Consider the following 24,733-nt stretch of genomic DNA (forward strand, 5'->3'; position numbering starts at 1 on the left):
TTTCATCTTTTCTTCCCTGTCCCTGCAGCTGAAAAACACCCCCACAGCATCATGCTGCCACCACCATGCTTCACTGTTGGGACTGTATTGGTGATGAGCCGGTTTTCTCCACATGTGCCACTTAGAATTAAGGCCAACAATTTCTATCTTGGTCTCATCAGACCAGATAATTTTATTTCTCACCATCTTGGAGTCCTTCAAGTGTTTTTTTAGCAAACTCCATGCGGGCTTTCATGTGTCTTGCACTGAGGAGAGGCTTCCGTCGGGCCACTCTGCCAAAAAGCCCTGACTGGTGGAGTGATGGTTGACTTTCTAGAACTTTCTAGAAATCTCCCATCTCCTGACTCCACCTCTGGAGCTCAGCCACAGTGATCTTTGGGTTCTTCTTTACCTCTCTCACCGAGGCTCTTCTCCCTCAATTGCTCAGTTTGGCCGGACGGCCAGCTCTAGGAAGGGTCCCGATCGTCCCAAACGTCTTCCATTTCAGGATTATGGAGGCCGCTGTAATCTTAGGAACCTTAAGTGCAGCAGAAATATTTTTGCAACCTTGGCCAGATCTGTGCCTTGCCACAATTCCGTCTCTGAGCTCTTCAGGCAGTTCCTTTGACCTCATGATTCTCATTTGCTCTGACATGCACCGTGAACTGCAAGGTCATATGTAGACAGGGGTGTGGCTTTCCTAATCATGTCCAATCAGTATAATCGAACACAGCTGGACTCCAATGAAGGTGTAGCACCATCTCAAGGATGATCAGAAGAAATGGACAGCACCCGAGTTAAATATGAGTGTCACAGCAAAGGGTCTGAATACTTATGGCTGTGTGATATTTCAGTTTTTCTTTTTTAATAAATCAGATTTTTTTTCTGTCAATATGGATTGCTGTGTGTACATAAAAAATGAACTTAAATGATTTTAACGAATGGCTGCAATATAACAAAGCTATATATATAAATATATATATATATATATAGAGAGAGAGAGAGAGAGAGAGAGAGAGAGAGAGAGAGAGAGAGAGAGAGAAAGAGAGCGAGAGAGAGAGTGAAGTGTGGGAGCTTAACCAACATGCATTTCTAACAGCACAACATCCCCTAATACATTCAATGTGAAAGTTGAATGAAAAGCTCAGCAGGCACCAAAAGAAACAAAAAAAACACAACAACCTTCACCGGACTGCACACTAGGGGCCGCCCTGGAGCAGATTATTATCCGCACACTAACGCACATCTCTGTTGTCACACAGAGTCAAACGTCACCGCGCCACTTGGCTTTGTGACGTCGGCTTGCGTGACGTCGGCGGCCGGGCGAGTCGACGCGGTTCACCTTCGAGGGGGGGCGGGGCCGGGGTTGCGTCGGGGGGAGGGAGGGGGCAACCCGAGTGGGATGGACGCGAGGGGCGAGGCGAGCGGAGTCTGGCTGGCGCACGGAAAACGATGGGCGGCGGGGAGGAGCGAGCCCCGGAAGGCGAGGGTGGGTCCCTTGAGGAGCCGGAGCACTCCTCCCTGAGCCCGAAGAGATCAGCATCGACGCTCGCTCCTGACGACGCTGCGACGACGCGAGACACCCGGAGGCCGCACGAGGACAGGTAGGACCGCATAGCAGGACCCTCGGGAACTTGCACCCAGCGAGACTCTCATGTTCCATTTTGAGAGGGAGCCATTCAACAAAAGTGTTTGGTGGTGTGGTTATCGTTTCCAGTGCTGCAGATGACAATGAAATCTGTGTCGAGCTATTAGAAACACATTCATCATCATTTCGTATCATCGCTTTCGTAAAGGCAGACTTTGTGTTGAAGATCTCCTGTTGTGACTATCGCATGTCATAGAGCCTGTCAGATTTGAAGTCCTCCCGAGGGCCATAAATCGAGGAGCAAATACACACACACAAAAATTATGATTATTATTTCTAATACTGTGGTTTATATAATCAGCATTCGTTGGATAATATTATTATGTAATTTCCCTCATGTGATTAATCAAGTGTATTATTGATCTGGTATGTGTTTGATTGTTTTTAGTAGCAGTTCCTCTGTGGTGAGTTTTGGCCGGCAGCACATCGGTTAGCGAGCATTTAGTTACGTCTGCTTCAAAGTCGAGAATCTTTGGGCGAATCTCAGGTCCTTCCTGGTTGGAGTTCACGTGTCTCCCCTTACTCTGGTTTTTCTCCCACATAAGATTCATTGAACACTAAAATGTTCCACCGGTGGGAATGTGAGTGTGAATCCTTGTTTGTCGATATGTGCCCTGCGATTGAATTGGCAACCAGTCCAGGGTGTAATCCTCTTTTCTCGCCCCAAATCATGTAGGACGGGCTTCATCTTACTCTTATGAGGACAAGCGCGAAAATAAAATGGATGCATGGAATAGCATGGTGGTCCATATACGGCCCACAGACTGTAGATTGCTCAACTTTGCTCTTAACAGTATGAATTGAGAACATGTTTACACACAAGACGTTTCACTTTTATTGTGTTAAGTTAAGAACACATAACACGTTTAAACATAACACACATAGCTTAATTACATGTGTAACATACAGTATTGCTTAATGACGCATACTCATAGATCTGCAGCTCCCAAGTAAGTTTTCCATGTTGATCAAAGACGAGGGCAAGCGTCACGACAGCGTTTGAAAATGGAAACGACGGAAACATTTCAAATCCCGCATCGCTCCGTTTGAATTCGACTGTGTACGCCCAAATGTTGGAGGTCTGCTTGAAAGGGAGAGAGTATAATTACAAGACACTGCAAATGACCTGTTGCCCCACCCGCAAGCCTCATGTGGAACATGGTGTTTAACACTGTGTGTGTGTGTGTGTGTGTGAGGCAGACTTCCTACAGTATAAGGGAGACTCCCAGTCCTGCCTCTCATTACTGACAACGTACGCCCAACTTGTGGTCGAAGGCCCCCCCCGGTCCACCACCTAATAAGTTGAATAAGTTACCTAAGTAAGCATGTTCACCCCGGTTCTGATTTCTTGCATCCGTCTTCTCGAGCGCTCCTCCTCCCTTGGGTCGCGGGTGAGCTGACTTTGGTCAAGAGGCGGCGTACACCCTGAAATGGCTGCCAGCAAAACAACCTTTTTACAGTCACATTCACACCTACGGACAATTTAGAGCAGGGGTGTCAAACTCATTTTTGTCACGGGCCACATCGGAGTTATGACTTCCCTCCGAGGGCCGCTACGACTGTGAACCCATAAAAATGAAAGATTACAACATATTTTCTAATTACATACAGTATACAGAACAAATTGACGAATAACCAGTTTTGAAATCAGAAGCCGATAAAAACATGTTTTTCAACTATTACATTTCTTTTCAAAGGGGGATTGGTGACAAAAAACAATGCTTGGAAATATCTTCAATGGTATTACACCAGAACACAATGAGCCATTTTGATTTGCTTTCGCGGGCCACATAAAATGATGTGGCGTGCCGGATCTGGCCCCCGGGCCACCGGCTTGACACCTGCGATTTAGCGTCCTCAGTTAACCTGACATCCAAAGCCACACAAGCGCGGGGGAGAACACGCAAGTCAATTCCATTTTACTGAAGTAAAAGTTTAGGAGCATAATTCCTCCCCTGCTGCTGTGAGCGCCACACACACTAACAATACCATTATTCAAATTAATCATGACAACCACAGGCATCATGCTGTTTCTCAAAGTGTGACGAAGACTTTTTTTCTATCGTCACCGTAATATTTCTACTTTAATAATATTAGGTCTGAGGCACAAATGTGGGGGAACACAAGTCAAATTAATATTTGTACATGTTCAAAGCTTGAATATTTACAAAAACGACACTTTATACAATGTTTCCAGAGGTCCCTGCCTTTAACATGACTTATTTTTATCCACTCCCTTTGATGGAGACGATCCACACGCTGCCAAGAGGTAAATGAGTGGGGAGCTATGGTAGCATGTTATTACCGAGGCCCCAAAATGGAGGCCCAGCCCTGGTTCTTGCGGAGTATAAAACACAGCCTTCATCCGGGCTCTCTGAAAATAGCCTGGGTGAGCGCAGCCGGCCAAGTTATCCATTACGCTGTGTGGACATGTTGAATAACTGTTTTTTATTTTTTTGTTGTTGTTGCCATTTTTCCATCATCACCCATTCCCTTTAGACCACCGGCTGGTGGGAAAACAGACTTCTCCTTGCTTCCCATCAGAGCAGACTAAATCCTGCATCCTTACATGAACACTGCTAACTGTTATACATGCGTGAAAAGAAGTTCACTTTAAAATGAAACTAAAATAGAACAAAGTACTCACTCTAGGCAAATGTTGCTGAAATGATTGTTTGAACTTCAAATTGATAGAAGGGATGTCCCGATCCAACTTTTTCAATTCCGATCCATACCAATATTGCAGCCTTGCACGCAATGAAATTCACACGCAGTAACAAAGAAAGTACAAGTCAGGATTGAATATTGTTAATAAAACTTGATTTCCACAGAGTTTAACTAATATATGCCCGAGAGTATTGTTATATTGCCTGTTTGTATGTTGGCATACAGCGTTTGTGTACAATTCCAATCAAGTTGGGACATTGTGTTAAACATAAATAAAAACAGAATACAACGATTTGCAAATCATGTTCAGCCTATATTTAATTGAATACACTACAAAGACAATATATTTAATGTTCAAACTGATCAAATTTATTGTTTTTAGTAAATAATCATTAACTTGGAATTTTATGGCATTAACACGTCCCAAAAAAGCTGGGACAGGTGGCAAAAAAGACTGAGAAAGTTGAGGAATGCTCATCAAACACCTGCTTGGAACATCCCACAGGTGAACAGACTAATTGGGAACAGGTGGGTGCCACCATTGGGTAGAAAAGGAGATTCCCTGAATTCACAAGCAAAGATGGGGCGAGGTTCACCTCTTTGTGAACAAGTGCGTGATAAAATAGTCGAACAGTTTAAGGACAGTGTTCCTCAACGTACATTTGCAAGGAATTTAGGAATTTCATCATCTACGGTCCATAATATCATCAAAACGTTCAGAGAATCTGGATAAATCACTACATGTAAGCAGCAAGGCCAATAACCAACATTGAATGCCCGTGACCTTCGATCCCTCAGGCGGCACTGGATCAAAAACTGACATCAATGTGTAAAGGATATCACCACATGGGGTCAGGAACACTTCAGAAAACTAATGTCAGTAAATACAGTTCGGCGCTACATCCGTAAGTGCAACTTGAAACTCTACTATGCAAAGCAAAAGGCATTTATCAACAACACCCAGAAACGCCGCCGGCTTCTCTGGGCCCGAGCTCATCTAAGATGGACCGATGAAAAGTGGAAAAGTGTTCTGTGGTCCGACGAGTCCACATTTGAAATTGTTTTTGGAAATTGTGGAGGTCGTGTTCTCCGGGCCAAAGAGGAAAAGAACCATCCGGACTGTTGTGGACGCAAAGTTCAAACGCCAGCATCTGTGATGGTATGGGGCTGTGTTAGTGCCAATGGCATGGGTAACTTACCCTTCTGTGAAGGCACCATTAATGCTGAAAGGTACATACAGGTTTTGGAGAAATATATGCTGCCATCCAAGCAACGTCTTTTTCATGGACGCCCCTGCTTATTTCAGCAAGACAATGCCAAACTACATTCTGCACGTGTTACAACAGCGTGGCTTCGTAGTAAAAGAGTGCGGGTACTAGACTGGCCTCCCTGCAGTCCAGAGCTGTCTCCCATTGAAAATGTGTGGCACATTATGAAGCGTAAAATATGACAACGGAGACCCCGGACTGTTGAACAACTGAAGCTGTACATCAAGCAAGAATGGGAAAGAATTCCACCTACAAAGCTTCAACAATTAGTATCCTCAGTTCCCAAACGTTTATTGAATGTTGTTAAAAGAAAAGGTGATGACATGACCCTGTCCCAGCTTTTTTGGAACGTGTTGCAGCCATAAAAGTCTAAGTTAATGATTATTTGCTATAAACCAAGTTGATCAGTTTGAACATTAAATATCTTGTCTTTGTATTGTATTCAATTAAATATAGGTTGAGCATGATTTGCAAATCATTGTATTCTGTTTTTATTTATGTTTAACACAGTGTCCCAACCTCATTGGAATTGGGGTTGTACCAATATTCATTATTTTGAAACATATGTTCCAAGAGTTTGATGCTAATCTTCGTTAGCTCGTCAATGGTGTTTTTCATTCATTGTGTGTTAGCTTTGAGCTAGCGATTTTTGTGAACAAAAACAAAGAAAGAAACGAACTCTGTGATGTATTTGTAGTATAGTATTACAGTGAACTTTAACTGGAGTGTCAATAAATGACTTTAAGCAAACAACATTCATTCTTGCTGTTTGCTACTGTAAGAGCACCATAGCAACCTGTTGTGAGCACATGGTCTCTGCATGCTGGCCGCGTGCTGGAGCAGAGCATGGACTGGACTGCTTGTATAAATGGTAAAATCGGAGATTTTAGATCCAGTCCGAGCTGATCCGATACTGTTTGTTGCAGACATTGGACTGATTTCTGATCTCCGGATCGTTTCACCCTTAATTGTTAGCATATTTCTGCAGCTTTTTCAACCCCGTTTAGTTTCAGGCCCCATCATGTCCATTCCACACGTGGTCCCACCAAGGCACCAGCCTAAGGTCCGTCCCACATGTTGTCCCACCAGGTCTGGCCGACAACGGGTCTAAGGTCTGCTGCCCAGGTCTAACTTACCACTGGTTTAAGGCCCCGAGGTCACGCCACTTAATAAGCGTAACACCCCATTGTGTCCACACCCCGCATGTGGTCCGCCAGGTCCGCCCCACCTGTGATCTAAGGCCGCAATGCATGTTTGTACTGCTTGATTGCTTGTTTGTACCCCAAATTGTTAGTACCTTTTCAGCTTTTTCAACCCCCGGTTAATAATTTTAAGGCCCCATCATGTCCACCCCACAGTGGTCCCACCAGGTCAGCTCTACCTCTGATCTAAGGCTCCTTCTAGGTAGGTCCCACCTTCAGTTAAAGCCCCTTAGGTCACTGCACTTAATTAGCTTGGTTCCTATTCCCATGTGGGAAAATTATTTTAAAATCCAAACAAATTTGAGATTGGCCAGGGCTGCAGATCCGATATATCAATAATTTCCCATAATCAGCATAATTCTATATCATTAATTATTTCCAGTCAATTATAAGTTTTTTTTTTTTTTTTTTAACATTATTTTGCATCTGGAGTTACAATTCTCTAAGAACAGAGACGTTGCATCAGCCCCCATCCAGCATGTGGCATGTTAATTATCTTATGTAGTTTATGTCTGCATTAATCGGCCTTGTGGATCCTCACCGTCTGTCGAAACATTGTAATTTGCAGCCATCCATTAGCTGCACCACACAGCTTACATCTGTGATTGTCATACTAATTTTTCCCCCTGAAAAATCGATCCTGAGTAACTTGATACCATCTATGTCTATCCAATCCTTCGCCTGGGTGCCATATTTGTCCACAAGTAAACATCACATTGTCTATGCATCTCAAATGGCTCTCGGTTAGAATCGGTATCCCCAGAGCCATTAGCAGTTAAAGGCACCTTTTAAAACCTTTTAGATGTGAAATAATAAAAATGTTGAAGGTGGATATTGTCGTATGGTTGATGTAGGACTTCCTTCAGCCATTAAGTGGAATGCACTGAAAAATATTCCAGTTGGTGCTCATCACCCACTTTGTCTTTTTAGTGCCATTTTACATGATTTACCTCTTGGTCCATACACTCACACTTACTGTTTCGTGTTGGGCAACATGTAGCAACATAATATGCAGCACAGACAAAAGTGATCTGCATGGGGATGTCTGATATGATTGGCCAATGGCCAGTGAGACTGTGCAGGAAGGCAGGACTTTAACAGAACTATAGAATGGTGGAAGAATACATGCCATCTGATTTTCTTTTTTTAATCGTCGTCAGAGATTTGTTTTTATTTTATATCTCCTGTAATAGATTTACTGAATAATGAATGCATTGAATGAATGAATTCTGATTGCAGTGCCAACACCTCCATCCAGAGGGGTTCCACCTGTGAATGGACAGAGCAGGAAGCCATGGCGTCGTCGCAGGCGGATAGCACGAACCCAAAGATGGAAGGCGGCGCCGGACACGGCAATGACAAAAAAGCCTGCCCTGTGCACACGCCAGGCTCGGGCGACACCAAGCGGGGCTTCCGCAAGAGCAGGCACAATGACTACGTGAAGATCTCCATGAAGGAGCCTGAGGCCAAACGCCTGCCATCGGAATGGTGGAAGACGACACTTCTCTTCTTCTACGCCGGCCTCAGCCTGGTGCTGACCACAGTGGTCATCACGGTGGTCCACGAGAGGGTTCCGCCCAAAGAGAGCATCCCGCCACTGCCCGACACCTTCTTTGAATACATCGACAGAGTCAAGTGGGCCTTCACCGTTACGGAGGTCAATGGCATTGTGCTGGTTACCATTTGGTTCCTGCAGCTCTTCTTCTTCAACCACAAGTAATTCTTTATGCATACCGAGAGCTGTTTCAAATGTTTTGGTTGAACATTTGACGGTGTAACTTGAGATTTTTGGAAATATTCTGATTCTGGGTGTTTTTCATAGGAATGATTGGAATGATAACACTTGACTGAAATGTGAGCGTCAATGTGAAAGGGAATATAGGACAGAATATTAGAATTAACTAGGAATTTGGGGTAGACAGCTATCACCGCATGACATGACACTTTTCACAATCTTATTCGGTCCTCGCTCAGATTAACCTGTTTGGAGCGGGCGGTCCTATCTCATGCAAATGAGCCACTGCTCGCCCCACACCCTCGACTGCAGGGCCAATGGCGAGTACTTCTTCGTTACCTTGACGATGAGGCACGCAGTCTCAAAAAAGCAAGTACAAACTGCAAAGACAGATTGTGTTTTCACTCTTGGAGGCAGCACTTCATCAATCTGCTACATGCGGAACGTCACGTGACCAAACCCTAAAAAACGGGATAGCTGTATTCCTGTGCATGCTGCGCAAATGAGCGTGACTTCGGTATGATTACATGACTTGCGAAAATGTTTTACAAAGGTTAAATAAGTGGAGATCATTTGTTTTTAAAAATATTATATATTTTAACATGAACAAAGCCGGCGGCACGGTGACCGACTGGTTAGAGCGTCAGCCTCACAGTTCTGAGGACCCGGGTTCAATCCCCGGCCTCGCCTTTGTGGAGTTTGCATGTTCTCCCCGTGCCTGCGTGGCTTTTCTCTGGGCACTCCGGTTTCCCACCACATCCCAAAAACATGCATGAATTGGAGACTCTAAATTGCCTGTAAGTGTGACTGTGACTGTGAGTGCGAATGGTTGTTTGTTTTTTTGTTTGTTTGTTTGTTTGTGCCCTGCGATTGGCTGGCAACCAGTTCAGGGTGTACCCCACCTCCTGCCCGATGACAGCTGGTATAGGCTCCAGCACGCCCGCGACCCTAGTGAGGAGAAGCGGCTCAGAAAATGGGTGGATGGATGAACAAAGCCCAAACATTGAATATTGTCATCTTTGGTGACTCTGTGGTGACATCTTATGTTAAAAAGACATTGTAGACTTTTAAAGTTCCTTACAGTTGATTTGAACCGGTCTCCTTAGACATTCACCCGAACCGGGAGGAAGCGCTTAGGCCCGTTTCGGGGCCGAATGGGGAAGGAGGTTGCGCATATACTGGATTATACTTAACAATTAGTGTGTAGAGTTGTGTATGTGGCGCGTATACTTTGCCCAATTCAGATTCTGAACAACTCGCATACACAAAACACATTTTCAGAAATAGGCAGATAAAGGATTTACCTAGTTGTTGAATTTGACACTTGATGGGTGGGCATTCACTCCATTTCCATAATATGTTCAAATCCATATACTGTCCATGCTTGCCACTTAGTAATAATGTCTATTTTGCAGGTCCATCGTATGCCGACGCTACTTCTTCCTCCTGGGCACCTTGTACTTGTACCGCTGCATCACCATGTACATCACCATCCTGCCTGTGCCTGGCATGCACATGACCTGCGCGCCCAAGGTGACGATGATACCGATTTTTCTGGAGGTGTCGCCAAAACACCAAAAAGAGACAGGGCTTTTAATTGTCATCTTTGTGACAATTCTACATTTTCCATGGCAAAATTCCCGCTCGGGTCTCATGACTTGACTCACCTTAGGCTCGAATTGCCAATTTTAGGACTTGCGACTTCCTTGGCTAAAACTTGAGAAAGACTGGACTTTGACTTGGCATTCATGAAACTTGTCTTGACTCTGACTTGAACTATACGACTTGACCAGTCATACTGTTTGCATTTGAAAATCTGAATTTTCAATATAGTGTTCCTTTTGTTTTTGAAAAAGAAGTAATTTTTTTGTGTCGCGCGCGCGCCGTAAACCTGGCAACACTGCCACCATTATATAATGAGACGAGGGTTGAGGCATTATCATTGTGCAAGTATCGCTAAGAGAAGATTACATCTGGATATAAGAATGATCATTTTGATGAAATCAGGAAAAAGAAAATAGCAACATGCAAGGTTTGCAAACTCAAAAAGACAGGAGAGGCAGCATCTACGACATCTACCTTCATCTGTCATACGCAGCAAAGCTAGCTAGGTTAGCGTCACAGTTTAGCTCACCGATAGCTGGGCAGAGCAGACATTAAATAAAGTTTAGGTCAGTCATGCAATTATAAAGACAAAGTGATAGACAGTACATAGACTGGGATCTGAAAACCATACCATTAAACTGCAATGGCGAATGTTGATGCGTAGAAATGTATGCATAGACTGCACCTTGAGTGGTTTTTCTCGTTGCTGCGCAGTCACCATATTTGATGTGGCAGGTCCGTTCGTAAACTAAGGTAAGTAAAGGAACTGAACTTCATAAAGCGACAATCTACAAAGTTGATGCCACTTATCAACCATTCACACACAATTAATATATTTGGGAAACAGATTGGCAGCAAATGTAGTTTTTAGATTTGATGATTACGTATCGTCGCTTGTCAGGCTAAATCCTTGTATCTACCAAAACCACTGCTTTTCAGGCAAAAACAAAAAACAAAACAAAACTTGTACCTTACCTTAAAAAATCTTGTTCAATTGCTAATTTGATATGCAAAGAAATCGCTAATTTATTATGCAGTTCTTGATTAAAATGTCCGAACACGGCGCCAGCCGTGCACATCAAAGTCTGCGGTCTTGCCAAGCCCCCAACTGTCCAAAAAGCCTTTAATTTGTCACAAAAGCAAACGCCTGTGTAACGTTATCATCCCAAACTCTTTTTCAAACATTTTAGAGATGCAACAAATAACACCAATGAGCCGACTAACACTATCAGGCGGATATTATTGTACATGCAAACTCTGCAACGAGGCATCACAGCGTTTGATTTGAACAAAACAAGCCTAAGCCTTGTCTAAGAAAACATCCAGACTTTTAATATAGGCAATTTATGCTGCTTAACGAGGAAATAGGTGGAGGTTCACCATATGATTTTGAGTGTTCAAGAGCATCAATAGCTTTGTTCTCAAGGAATTTTAACAAATTTAAGTTGATTAATATTGTGTAAATATTAAAGATCAAGTGGGGACAGACCAGTAGTATTGATTTGTGCAAAAAATATGAAATTGACCATTTTTATCATCACAGTAACAGTGTTAGATAATCGGTAGCTGTAAACACATGCGAAAGTTAGAAAATATACTTTTTTTGTGTTGATTTTTTTGTTTCTTTTTTTTAGCATACAAACTGCTAGTATGTTAGCATTTCATCTTTATTGACATCGTCACTCTGCTTCCTATCGTCAGCTATACGGAGACTCATATGCCAAGTTCCAGCGAATTCTGAGGTTGATTTCTGGGGCCGGCCTGTCCATTACCAAGTCCCACATCATGTGCGGAGACTTCCTATTCAGCGGACACACCGTGATGCTCACCCTCACCTACTTGTTTATCAAGGAATGTGAGTCAGTGTTACATTGACATATGACTTGGACTAGTCAAAATTACAAATTTTGGTTGGCGTCACTGTTTTGCTGTATCATGGGCTTTTCATGCAGACTCACCTCGCTCGTTCTGGTGGTACCACCTGATGTGCTGGCTGCTGAGTGCCGTGGGTGTGGTGTGCATCCTCGTAGCACACGAACACTACAGCGTAGACGTGGTGGTGGCCTACTTTGTCACAACGCGACTCTTCTGGTGGTACCACAGCATGGCCAACACACAGGTGGGTATCACATGCTATAGGCAGGCAAATCTTATGCAAGTATGTGTTTAGTAAGTAGTTGGGCAGATAACAAGCTTCAGCGATGTTAATTTGTTAATTGCATTCCATTCAGGTGTTATAAAGGCAGGTTTGTACTGCTTTATTTCTTTTGTAATATTTTAAAACAAAAATACTATTGCTCAATGGTTTTATTTTAAAATACTTCTTAAGAAGTTGTCCTGAGTTCCTTTGTGGCCTCCTAGATGAGTCATTGCTGTTCTCTTGGGGTAATCTTTGTAGGCCGGCCACTCCTGGGAAGGTTCACCACTGTTCCATGTTTTCTCCATGTGAGGAAAATGGCTCTCCCTATGGTTCGCTGGAATGCTTAAAGCCATTCCTAGCTTTTGTAACCCTTTCCAGACTGACAGATGTCAATTACTTTATTTCTCGACTTTTGTGGAATTTCTTAGGATCGTGTTGCAGCTTTTTAAAATCTTTTCTCCGACTTGATTTTGTCGGGACAAATTCTGTTCAAGTGATTTCTTGATTGAACGTGTGTGGAGGTAATCAGGTTTGGGTGTTATCAGTGAAAATTAACCAAAAATTGTGATTAACCACAATTAATTCATGATTTAACAAAGGGGGTAATTATCTTTTCACGCAGGGCCAGGTAACTTTGAATATTTTTTTTTCCTTAATCAATGAAATCACCATTTAAAGGCAACCTTTTAATTTCAACTCAATGCAACTCAAGTGCAACTCAATGGACGAAAATACATTTTATACATAAATGAAACTAAACCATGACATTAGTCATCAAGTGCCAAGTTTTCATTTGAAAATGCCCGTCAAAATAGTGAATTATCAAGGACAGGACGGGTCCATTGTTGTGCTTGACCATAGCAAATCACAGAACTGGACAGTTGAGATTTTCCTCTCTATTCACTCCCAGTGAGGCCAGCCGCCACAATGATCGTTCATACTATGCAATACAGTTGGCTGGCAATTAGTCAGTTTATTTCTTTCGTTATTTTTTTCTGTCCCCCCGATGCTCACGCTCCCCATCCTGTTCTCCGCCTTTGTGCAGTGTCAGTGTACCCATAACAACTACCTCAGCAACGCCTGGTGGAACCCGCTGTTCAACTTCATGGAGCAGAACGTGAACACGCCTGTGCCGTGCGCGTACGGCTGGCCCATCAGCTGGGCGCCCGCCTGCCTGAAGAACCCCTGTAAGAAATACTCCGTGGTACAGAGCACACGCGATGAGTGACAGACTCGAGTGGGGCGGGGGACGTCTAACAAACAAACGTGCCTAGAAGGATAATCAAGCTTTGTCTGTCTGTCTGTCTGTCTTGTTTTTTTTGTTTTTTTGCTGTTGTAATTTATTTAGCTGCCTAGTTGTCTGTTTCTCTGTATGTGTGTGTGTGTGTGTATACATACATGTGCCAGCTTCAAGAGCAGGGGTGGGCAACCGACCAGAGCGTTTTACCCCCCCCCCCCCCCCCCCCCCCCAAATGCTCATAATATCTAATAATATAGATTTGTTCAAAGGTTGCGTCATGTTTTCCATCAAATCTATATAACGCCAGATGGGGAAAAAGGTTCCCCACCTCTGTTCTAGGGTGTTTTAGAAGCATTTATAGCGACTTCATGTTCCAAACGTATTATTTTTTTTATTTTTTCAATGAGCAGACCTCACTGTCAGTGTCACAAGGTGCCTTATTGTTGCCCAACCAGCCACACTACCAAATAAAAATGTCACAAAAAGTATCCATACTGTAATAATGATGATGTGTGACGGTAGTAATTGCTCTGCCTCTTAACTATACATCACTGGCATAGATACAGTACATGAACAAAGGATCATTTTCGGACCAATTAAGTGCAATTCAGTTATTTTCCGCGCCACATACTGTATGATGAGCTCTCACGACACATTACTTCTTCGCGGCACAGCGGTTGGGAATCACTGCCTTAGTGGGTTCAACGTCAGTCTTCTTGTACCGAAACTGCCTTCATGAGTCACCCTGAGTCTTTCTTCCCCTTCATTATTATTATTATTATTATTCATTAAACTTGATTTCAGAACCCCTTGATATGTGTGTAGCATCGCTGTGGTCTTTACATTGTATTAAATTGAATTAAGAACAACGAAGTGTCTCATTCGCACTCATGAATTATCAGAAAGGTACGGAGCCCCAAACGTGACATGGTTTCCTCCCACATCCCAAAAAATGAAATTTCATCCCAAAGCTGAATATCTCTTCATTATTTTTATGAGGAGTGTATCTTGGACTTTGGAAAAAAAATTAAGAGACCACTGCAAAATTATACATTTGATTTGGTTATTTAGAGGTATACATTTGAATTAAATACAAAAAAAATGTATTCTATAAGGTACTCGAAACATAAATTCCAAACGCAAATATTGTCACAAGGGGCATACATTTTCAAAAAATTGACAAGCGTCAAAACACCGGAAAGGGTCCTGTGTTTTTCTTGTTCGCTTAATTATTTTCTAGAACTGGATATGGATATTTCGCTATCTGTAACACCATCATCAGATAATCAAGAGTTTAGAGAAGGTCAAAGGTTATAGTGCATTTTAGATTCATCCTGTAATTTGAACCTATATCCCCAAATTTTGTGAGTAGCATATAACTTGTGCATGAAATGCAAATTTGTGGCCATGAAGTAGGTATAATATGTGCGCACAAAATATACAAAAATAATAATAATCAATCATTCCTGGACAGTCGGGTCTATATGCGTGGTGGTATGATGTTGAATTTTAAACCTTATTGTCTCCCCGTCAGGCGCTGTACGTCAGCTAGTGTTGTACCAGAGCAGTGAGGGCTGAGGATAGCTCTCCGCAGCTGACGGCAGATAGGGTGACGCTGATGGGCCTTAATTCGTTGGCCCGTGAGGGACAAGCGATCGGCGATGACTCGTCGGAAGTCGCCAGCGGAGCCGTTAGCGTGACGCAGCTCAACGAGGGCTCCTCCCGTACATGGAGGAAGGTTATCTGTCTGGTTACGAGAGTGATGCACGGTCACTGTGACACGAGCATAAGGCCTTTAACGTAGGGAAAGTGGGCAGTTTAGTGAGGGTGTCATTTGTGATTCTTGTTTGTGTTTTTTTTCTTTTTCTGTTGTTTTAAATAAAGCCTTTTTGTATTTTCCTTATTCTAGATGGCAACGTAAGCGCAATGGCATGGCTCAGAAGTCATTTACCTTTCATCACGTTAATATTTCGCCTTCCTCCCGCATTTCAAAAACATGTATGTAAGGTTTACTGAAGACCATTATGCTTGCTAAAATGCAGTAATCCTCGGCTATTTGCAGGGACAGGGGCTGAACCCTGCTGCAAAAAAACAAAACAAAAAAACGCGCGTAATTGACGCACCACCCTAAAAATGTTTAATTGCATATACAGTAATCTCTCATTTATTTATCACAGGTGTTGAGTTCCAGACCACCCCCACAATAGCTGAAATCCGTGAAGTTGGGACCACATATATTTTATATATTATTTGTACATATATTTTAAAGGTGTATGAACCTCCCCAGACTCTTATTGATCTTCCCCACACATTTACCTCTTATCATACTCATATAAACACCTTCTGTACATTTTATTCTTTGCAATATATACATATATATATATATATTTTTTTTTTCACCCCAAAAAAAAAATTATGCACTCAAAATTCCACAATATGGTGAATTATGCATGATGATAATATGAAAAAAAATCCACAATGCACTGAATTTGGACCACATTTGGAGATCGGAGGTTTCCTCCAGACGCCAAATCATGGCCTCATTTTTTATGAATATTTAGATCTGCCAAGCTACTGAATTTTAATGTTTGCCATTATGGTGGTACTTGGAGAGAGAGCAACAGTAAGTATTTTTGGAGGTGTGTGGTGTGAAAAGTTTGAGAAACACTGGTTTAAACTGCAAATATATCTCAAATTATAAAGTATGATAATATTTCAACATTTCAATGTTGTTTAAAAATGGCATGTTTGTTGACCCATTACTATTGCATCAAAGAGAGCAAGCCATTTTCAACACTTGGTTGATTGGTCAACAATTTGTAAAAGTAACAGACCCACATGGGGGACTGACCAATAGTATAGATTTGTGAAAAAATATAAAATTGACCAAATCTTGGACACAGGAGGTTTCGGCCCAACAGTGACTATTTCTTCAAGTGTCAGTGTACAATGAGCGTAATTTTATTGGATACTGTTTTGAAATTGCGAAAGCTTTTATTGGTGCTCCCTGAACCCGAGTATTGACCTCTTGTAGTATTTTTATGCCATCTCACTTTGAATTTAAATTTAAGTTTTTTTTGCAAAGATTTTTTTGAGGTGTTGGATTTTTTTTTTTTTTTTACAGATTTTTTTTTACCAGTTTATTTTAGATTAAATATTTTAATGTTAAAAACTATTTCAAATTTAATTTACAATTTAGATTGTACAGATAATAGCACCGTACTCATTAATTAAGGGGTTCATCAGGCATGTGCACGTGTAGCCACTCGGTGGTGCTCAAGCACCGGTCCTTTTTTTTTTTCTGCAGCCCATTTTTTTTCTTAATAATTAAAAAAATAATAATTACTCTGTCATCAGTTCCACCCAAAGTGTTTCAATATTTGACAGGCATTTATTGGAGAATTGTAGATATGCTGCTATTCCCTCCGCCTTGACTAAAGCCCCATTTCCAGCTGAAGAAACTCAGACCATGACATGAACACGAGGCTGCCACCACCATGCTTCACTGTAGGTATGGTGTGTTTGCATCAACCATAACCTTTTGAAATAATGGCCAGAAAGTTTAACCTTGGTTTCATCGGACCATCATACATTTTCAACCACACACATCCTGGAGATCTCAAGTGTATTCTGCAGCCTGGCTTAGCTAAAATAAGGCCTCCATTTTCTGACATCTTTGAACAATGGGATCCCTCTAATTGCGCAGACGCTTTCTGCGGACCATGGCAAGATGTGACCACAATGTGTCAAGAAAAGCCTACTAGAACATCTGAACATTATTTAAGGTTAATAAGAGGTACTTCAAATGCTTTCAGGTGTGTGCTGACTCCAATGAGTTTGATTAAAACAGCCACATCCCCAGTTAAGAGGGTGTGCACACTTGGGAGATCACTTTTAATCGATATGTTTTTCAATTGAGTTTTAAAGTTTAGGGGTCCCATTAATGGTAATGTTTTTCAATTGAGTTTTAAAGTTTAGGGGTCCCATTAATGGTGATCAAGTTTTAATATTTATTTTGGTCAAATATTTTTTTATATCACAACAACCTGGCATTTGAACAAGGGGTGTGCAGACTTTTTATATCCACTGTGGCTTCCTTTCACCTATTTTAGTAATTGTAGTTTTGACTGTGATGCTTGTGTTAACAGAAATAAATATTACGTGTAATAAATATGTTTCATAACAGATTTAAAATGTGCTGCAAGTCAAAATCCAGGGATACAACCTACAACTTCCATCCAACCTATCAGAGAAGGCTGTTTTTCTGTCCACCAATAAGAAGCCAGCACTGTGCAACAATACCGGAAGAATTGTTCTTTGTTTACATAAAGGCAAAACAAACAAACATGGCTTAGTTTAGCCTACTTTAAGCATCACTTTGACACGATGCTCCTGCTTTGGAGCAACTCGCCCCTGTCTGAAGTCAACATTGCGACGCTTCTCGTCGTCTTCGTCGCGTATTTGTCCGTTCATTACCACCTGAAACGACGCCGTCTACTGGCTAACATTCCTCCGGGTCCGAAGCCCCTGCCGATAGTGGGCAATTTTGGCGTTTTTCTCATGCCTGCGTTCATCCGGAGGAGGTTCGGGAAGGCGTCGAAACCGAGCGCGACGCCCGTGGAGGCGTTGACGGAGCAAGCCGCGGTGTACGGCGACGTGTTCAGCTTGTTTGTGGGCACTCAACTCATAGTGGTGCTGAACGGCTATGACGTCATCAGGGATGCTCTGCTCAATTACGCCGAAGTGTTCTCAGACAGGCCGGACATCCCTGCGGTCACCATCATGACCAAACGCAAAGGTGCGGTTTTGTGATTTATTTAGTGGCTTTGCATTATGAAATTGATATATATATTTTTTATTAAATGGCATTTGTATTTATGGCATTATTTACGATTTTCTTTACGGGTTTGAATTTTCTATGTATTAAATGGGATTTGTATTTATGTTTTTTTTAAAAACGATATTCATTATGGAATTGAATTTTGTATGTATTAAATGGCATTTATATTTATGGCTTTAATGATTTACTAAATTAATGTGATTTTGTTATTTAATTGTTTCTATTCCAGGGCATTTTCAGTTATTTTATATCTTCATTTATTTACATTTAATGGCGTTTTGTAGTTATGTTATTATTGGATGACATTTTTATTTAATGTAACTGCATTTTTATTCATGAGGACTAATTTGAGTAATGACTTTGTTTTAGTTTGTTAATTACATTTTTAGTTATTTAATAAACTATTTAATTACATTTTCAGTTATATTTACTGAATGAATTTTAGTTATTTAATGTGTAGTTTAGTTATTTACTGACTTACTTGTTTATTCATTTAATGACGCCATTTTTCTATTTCACAAAACTTTTACTTTTTGAACTTTAATTACACTTTTTTAAATGACATTTGTTATTTAATTATGTGTTTATTGAATTACATCTTTCTTGGCATTTTTAATTGTTTATGACTGATTTCATTACATAAATTTATGAAATGATATTTTTCGTTATTTAATGACCTGTTTTTAAGAAATTTTGATTTATTTAATGCCATTTTAGTAATCTAAAACCTTCTTAGCATTTTTATTTAATGGCATTTTTAGTTATTTAATGAGCCTCCATCGTAATCAAGCTGGATTTCATACAGTGGACCCCGACATACTCACTATTCAGCACGCGCGGATTCACCTATTCGTGGATTTTTGTTCACATTTTTTTTTTCACATTTTTTTCCCCAATATTTTTTCCAATCGTGGTTTACCACTGTTTATTTAGGAATTTTTAGGGTTTTAAAAAAAGTAATTTTTTTATCAATGCAATTATAAAGGGCTGCGATTATCCACGGATTTTCTTTATTCACTGTCCAGCCCGGTCCCTATCCCCCACCAATAGCTGTATAATCAATTGCAAAGTAACTAGCATCTGTCCTAAATGCACTCACCAACCATATTTTGTTTCCCCAAGGAATCGTCTTTGCGCCGTACGGGCCGGTGTGGAGAAAGCACCGCAAGTTCTGCCACGCGTCTCTTCGGACATTCGGTGTGGGGAAGTTTAGCCTGGAGCCGTGCATCCTCCAAGGCCTGGCGACCGTCAAAAGCGAGCTTCTGCGAGTGCGTGAAGAGGACGGCGAGGCCGGCGTGGACTTGACGCCGCTGGTCAGCAACGCCGTCTCCAACGTCATTTGCTCTCTGGCGCTCGGCGAGCGCTTCTCCCGAGACGACCGCCAGTTCGGCACCCTGCTGGGCCTGATGGTACGAGGCCTGGAGCTGTGCGTCAACAGCCCCGCCGTCCTCATCAACGTCTTCCCACCACTCTATCACTTGCCCTTCGGCGTCTTTGGGGAGCTCCGGCGGGTGGAGCGTGACATCACCACCTTCTTGAAGAAGATCATCGCCAAGCACCGCGACACGCTGGACCCGGGGAACCCCAGAGATCTCGTGGACATGTACCTAACGGAGATGGCGGCGCAGAGAGCCGCGGGTGCGCAGGACAGCAGCTTTAACGAGGACTACCTCTTCTACATCATTGGGGACCTCTTCATCGCCGGCACCGACACCACCACCAATTCTCTTCTCTGGATCATCCTCTACATGGTCGTGCATCCTCACGTCCAAGGTAAAAAGAAATAATGGCCTGGTTGAGGTGGCTTCCATGGCAATACAGAGTTCCCCTGCTCTTCGCAAATTGCGAAAATCTCAGAGTAATTGACAACCCCCGAAAGGTTTTATACAGTGGTGCCTTACAAGTTTAACTCGTTCTATGATCACATTGTAACTCAAAACGTCTCTCCCCATTGAAATGAGTGAAAATGCCATTAATACGTTCTAGCACTTCAAAAGACACAGACAAAAATGTGTGTGTAAAAACATCAATCAAATTTAAGTAGAAAAATCTCTTTAGGCATCATTATAATTCAATGGGCATTGTGCTGCTCATTCATGTGTGCATACTTTGGCCACCAGGGGCAGTATTATAGAGAGACATACAGTTCTACATGTAGATTTGACGGTGAAAGACGAATGTCACAGCTAAACTGCAATAATATGAGTCATTTTTTTTCACAGAGGATAAAGAATATATGCCGTTTAGTATTGTTGTATGCTCTGTCTGCATGTATTGCTCCCGCTTGTTGTTTATAGGTTTATAATTACAACTACATTGATTGCACAAATGCTAAAAAAAATGTTGAAATGTGTTTCTACAATAGATGAAATTATGTATTTGAATAATAAAATTCGGAATGCAACTAACGATTATTTTAATAATCGATTAATCTGTCGATTATTTTTTCCCGATTATTCGATGAATTGGATAAAACAATTTTTAAAAATCCATCCCTTTATTAAAAAAAAGGACATTATTTTAAATTAAATTAAATGCACAAACAAACTGATTATGATTCAGTTACTGGTTTGGTCTGTAAGATGTCATAAAATAGGCAAAAATGCGCATCATTGTTTTTCAACGTAAAAGCAGATGTTTGGAGGACTACAGAAATCTGAGAATATTTACTGTTGAGGGGCTTACATTTTTAAGGATCTGGACAATCTTAAGTGAAAAAATGTCTCTTAATTGATTAATCAAAACAGTTGTCGATTAATTTGATCATTGATTAGTTGTTGATTCATCGTTGCACCCATAGATGAAATAATATAATAAAACCATATAATCATCCATTATATCCATCCATCAATTTTCTACAATACTTTTCATGTCTGCCTCAAACAGCATGTTATGCTCATTGGAGACTGCAAATTGTCCATAGGTGTGAAAGGTTGTCTGTATACATCCTGCAATTGATTGATTGCGACCAGTCTAGGGTGTATCCTACCTCTTGGCCAAAGTCGGCAGAGATAAATCACAGGTCCTCCCGTGACCCTAATGAGGATAAGCAGTTTGGAAAATGGATGAATCAGAATCAGAATGAGGATTATAAGATATTTGCTTCCACCACACGGATTCAGACAAGGTCCAGGCCGAGGTGGACGAGGTGGTGGGAAGAGGCCGTGTGCCGTCTCTGACTGACCGCGGACGTTTGCCCTTCACCGAGGCCACCATCATGGAGGTCCAGAGGCTGACCGCCGTGGTTCCTCTGGGCATTCCACACATGGCGTCCAAGACAACAGGTGACGTAATACCACAACTAATCATGCTGATTTTTTTTTTTTTTTTACCTTTGCCAAGTAGGTCACAATGTGTTTTGTGTGTCCAACTTCATGTATTTTACTGACTGAAACACCAATTATATTAATATAAATTGTTTATAACAAGTACAACTTGAAAAAGTCTTATTTTCTAAATTAATATTGTATAGCAACTAGATCGACATAATCAAATCATGAACATACTGTACAACAAAACGGAAGCGGCCACAAACCACAAAGCAATCCCATCGGACTTTTGGTGAGTCATCTGGAGCAGTCCACAATCAGTATTTCTCTAATGACATGACAAAACTTAACTCAACATAGTGTTGTAGATGAATAAAAATCGAACATATAACTTAAAACAATTACATGTAAAACAGTTAAAACCAATATACAAAGATGAAAACAATGCATGCAAGGTAAGCAAAGCAAATAAAACACTAAAACAAATAAAACAAGGGCAGTAGCATAAAACATTTCCATAAAATACATGATACTTAACAGAGATGGTGATTACTAAATGTAGTAATGTAACTTATTGCTACAGACATGTTATGCTCGGTAAAGTTGGCTGTAACAAGTTTTGCTCTGAACAACCAATGAGAGGATGTAAAAATGCTGAGGTCATCCAGGGCCTGTGAAGATGAATTTGAAATTTGATTGGTTAATGAAATCGTCCCATTGCTAATGTAGTTTCAGTTTTCCATGGCCCAGCATTACTGAGTCCAAAGGCCCTGAGGCAGTTTAGGTTGACATGGCAGCACTAGAGGCTGAAATCTGATTGGACAAAAAAAATAAATAAAAATAAAACCTAATATCCACATATTTGGAGCAGTGCAGCCAAGAGAAACTCTACAAAATCAAGTGAATAGAATGTTGGGAATAAATTCATCCAATTTAATGGAAGAAATAGAAGTAATTTTGTCAAGTAGGGCCGTGCTTCTCCGGGCAAGCAGAGAAGGACTTGCCGGCCTCAACGCTCACCACTGGATATGGAAATGATTTTACCTCGCAGATTCGAATGAGTAGTTTCACTTGATTGTAGTTACTCTCGTCATATTTTTATTCACGCGCGACACGTTCGCAGACTTCCGAGGCTTCACGATCCCGCAAGGAACGGTCCTCCTGCCCAACTTGTGGTCCGTCCATCGAGACCCCGCCGCGTGGGAGCAGCCCGACAGCTTCAGGCCGGAGCGCTTCCTGGACGACGAGGGCAAGCTGGCCAGAAAAGAGTGCTTCATGCCTTTCGGGATCGGTATGCTATTCGATCGTACGCGGCGAATCCGCGTGTGAACGCACGTGACGTTCCGTGCGCTCTCTCCTGGGTTTTCAGGTCGCAGGGTGTGCATGGGCGAGCAGCTGGCCAAGATGGAGCTCTTCCTCATGGTCACCGGCCTGCTGCAGGCCTTCACGTTCCGTCTCCCGGCGGGAGCCTCGCCGCCTCCCATGCACGGACGTTTCGGCCTGACGCTGGCGCCGTGCCCCTTTGTCGTGTGCGCCAGCCCTCGTGGGTAAAGTCAGTCGAACGGATGCCCCAGAAAGACAAAGTGTGCAATACGTATTCATACACATGGATGGACACTTTATTAGGAACACTCAGGGATGGACTGGGACAAAAATTCAGTCCTGGCATTTTCTGTCCAAACCAGACTACAGTATTAGCGGACACCACGTAGAAGTCCGCAAATCTCACGCTGTCTTCTCTCAAGCAATCTACATCCATCCATCCATCTCATCCAATCCAGTCAATCACAGGATACATACTGTATAGACAAACAGTTTAGTCTCAAACACAGACCGGTGATCTCATGACAACCATCAGAAAGTCAGTATATTTACACCAGTGACGTATTACGCGCGCATGCACTTCTGCTTTCACTACGCAGGCTACATTTAGCCACCAAAGTTGGAGTTTAGAAGAAGCGAAAAATGTAGAAAACTTGACACCAATCTCCCAACAGAATCAATATCTTTCTACAACCAGAAAAACATCAACTTTCCTTCAAATTTTCTTTGTTGAATAACTTCAGGATGTGACGTGAAGCGTTAGTGTTTGACTTTACATCGATCTGATCGGCCTGATATTTAGCATTTTATGCTGATCGGCTTTAATGTCATAATTCGCCGATCCGATCAATGACGTCATTGATTGGCTCCGCAAAATACATTTACTCCGCGTCGCCGTCGTGTACAGTATATTTGAATCCAACAGCTAGTTTATTTTTAGCCTTGTCGCATGTCTTATGACATAGTACTGTAAATATCTGACCACCAATAAAGTTATTTAAAAAATGTGTGGGACAGACAACAGGTCTGAGACAGACAACGTAATGCGTGGATCAGACTACAAGACAAATTTGCTCTTTCACGATTGCACTATGTCAGACTACTGAAATAAAACCTTGTATTCCAATACCACTGCATCTTGTTTTTTACGATCATTGGGCTTTATCTTGTCAACTCAAATGCGACCGGATACACTCGTTACCATGGCAAGGACAACAAGAGTGGATCGTGCCGACTGTATTATAAGAACAAAATGGGGAAAAACGTGTGTTGGTGGTCACCGGTGCTCGGCACAGGAGAGGACGTTCGTTGAATTCTTGCTTCAGGTATGTTCACTGTCGTTCTGTCAAATCATGCTGTCAAGTCTCGGTGTGGGTGAAGTAATTTAATTACAATAAAATAATTTAATTACAGTAAGTTAGCACCCATTATTTCTGTCATGTAACGTTGGTTTGACCTGACTGATTAGAATACACGATCTGACGAGAGCAGTGATTTCCAACCTTTATGGAGTCAAGGAACATCTTTTACACGTGAAAAATCTCACGGCACACCAACAAACAAAAATGTCACAAAAAGTGGATGCATTAATTACTGTATTTACTTCCTGCCATCGAATAGAAGACCATTCATTTGTTCTGTCTGTCACTATGCCTTACTGGCATAAATAGATGAACAAAGATACATTATTTAAATAGAATTTGTTTGCGCAATTAAGTAAACAAGTATATACAGTAAATGAACAGGTCATTTAAATAGACACATTGCTCCATCTTGTGATCGGCTCGGTGATCGGTTATTGTTTTTTTTAATTCGCT

The 24,733-nt window shown here is 41.7% G+C and overlaps 2 protein-coding genes across 2 annotated transcripts; both read left to right on the plus strand.

The window, feature by feature from the left end:
• The first annotated feature begins 1,385 nt into the window (after window positions 1-1,385).
• sgms2a (sphingomyelin synthase 2a) lies at window positions 1,386-14,298 on the plus strand. Its single transcript, XM_061770782.1, has 6 exons — window positions 1,386-1,583; window positions 8,004-8,480; window positions 9,915-10,032; window positions 11,806-11,959; window positions 12,057-12,223; window positions 13,290-14,298. The coding sequence occupies exons 1-6, from the start codon at window positions 1,432-1,434 to the stop codon at window positions 13,470-13,472; spliced, it is 1,251 nt and encodes a 416-aa protein (XP_061626766.1). The 5' UTR covers window positions 1,386-1,431; the 3' UTR covers window positions 13,473-14,298.
• A 1,640-nt stretch (window positions 14,299-15,938) lies between these two features.
• On the plus strand, window positions 15,939-24,044 carry LOC133476852 (cytochrome P450 2U1). Its single transcript, XM_061770783.1, has 5 exons — window positions 15,939-18,282; window positions 19,447-20,097; window positions 21,447-21,608; window positions 22,717-22,884; window positions 22,963-24,044. Exons 1-5 carry the CDS (start codon window positions 17,871-17,873, stop codon window positions 23,142-23,144), a joined length of 1,575 nt encoding a protein of 524 aa, XP_061626767.1. The 5' UTR covers window positions 15,939-17,870; the 3' UTR covers window positions 23,145-24,044.
• The last annotated feature ends 689 nt before the right edge of the window (window positions 24,045-24,733 follow it).

Source organism: Phyllopteryx taeniolatus, chromosome 4, assembly GCF_024500385.1.
Source record: "Phyllopteryx taeniolatus isolate TA_2022b chromosome 4, UOR_Ptae_1.2, whole genome shotgun sequence".
Classification (NCBI taxonomy): Eukaryota; Metazoa; Chordata; class Actinopteri; order Syngnathiformes; family Syngnathidae; genus Phyllopteryx; species Phyllopteryx taeniolatus.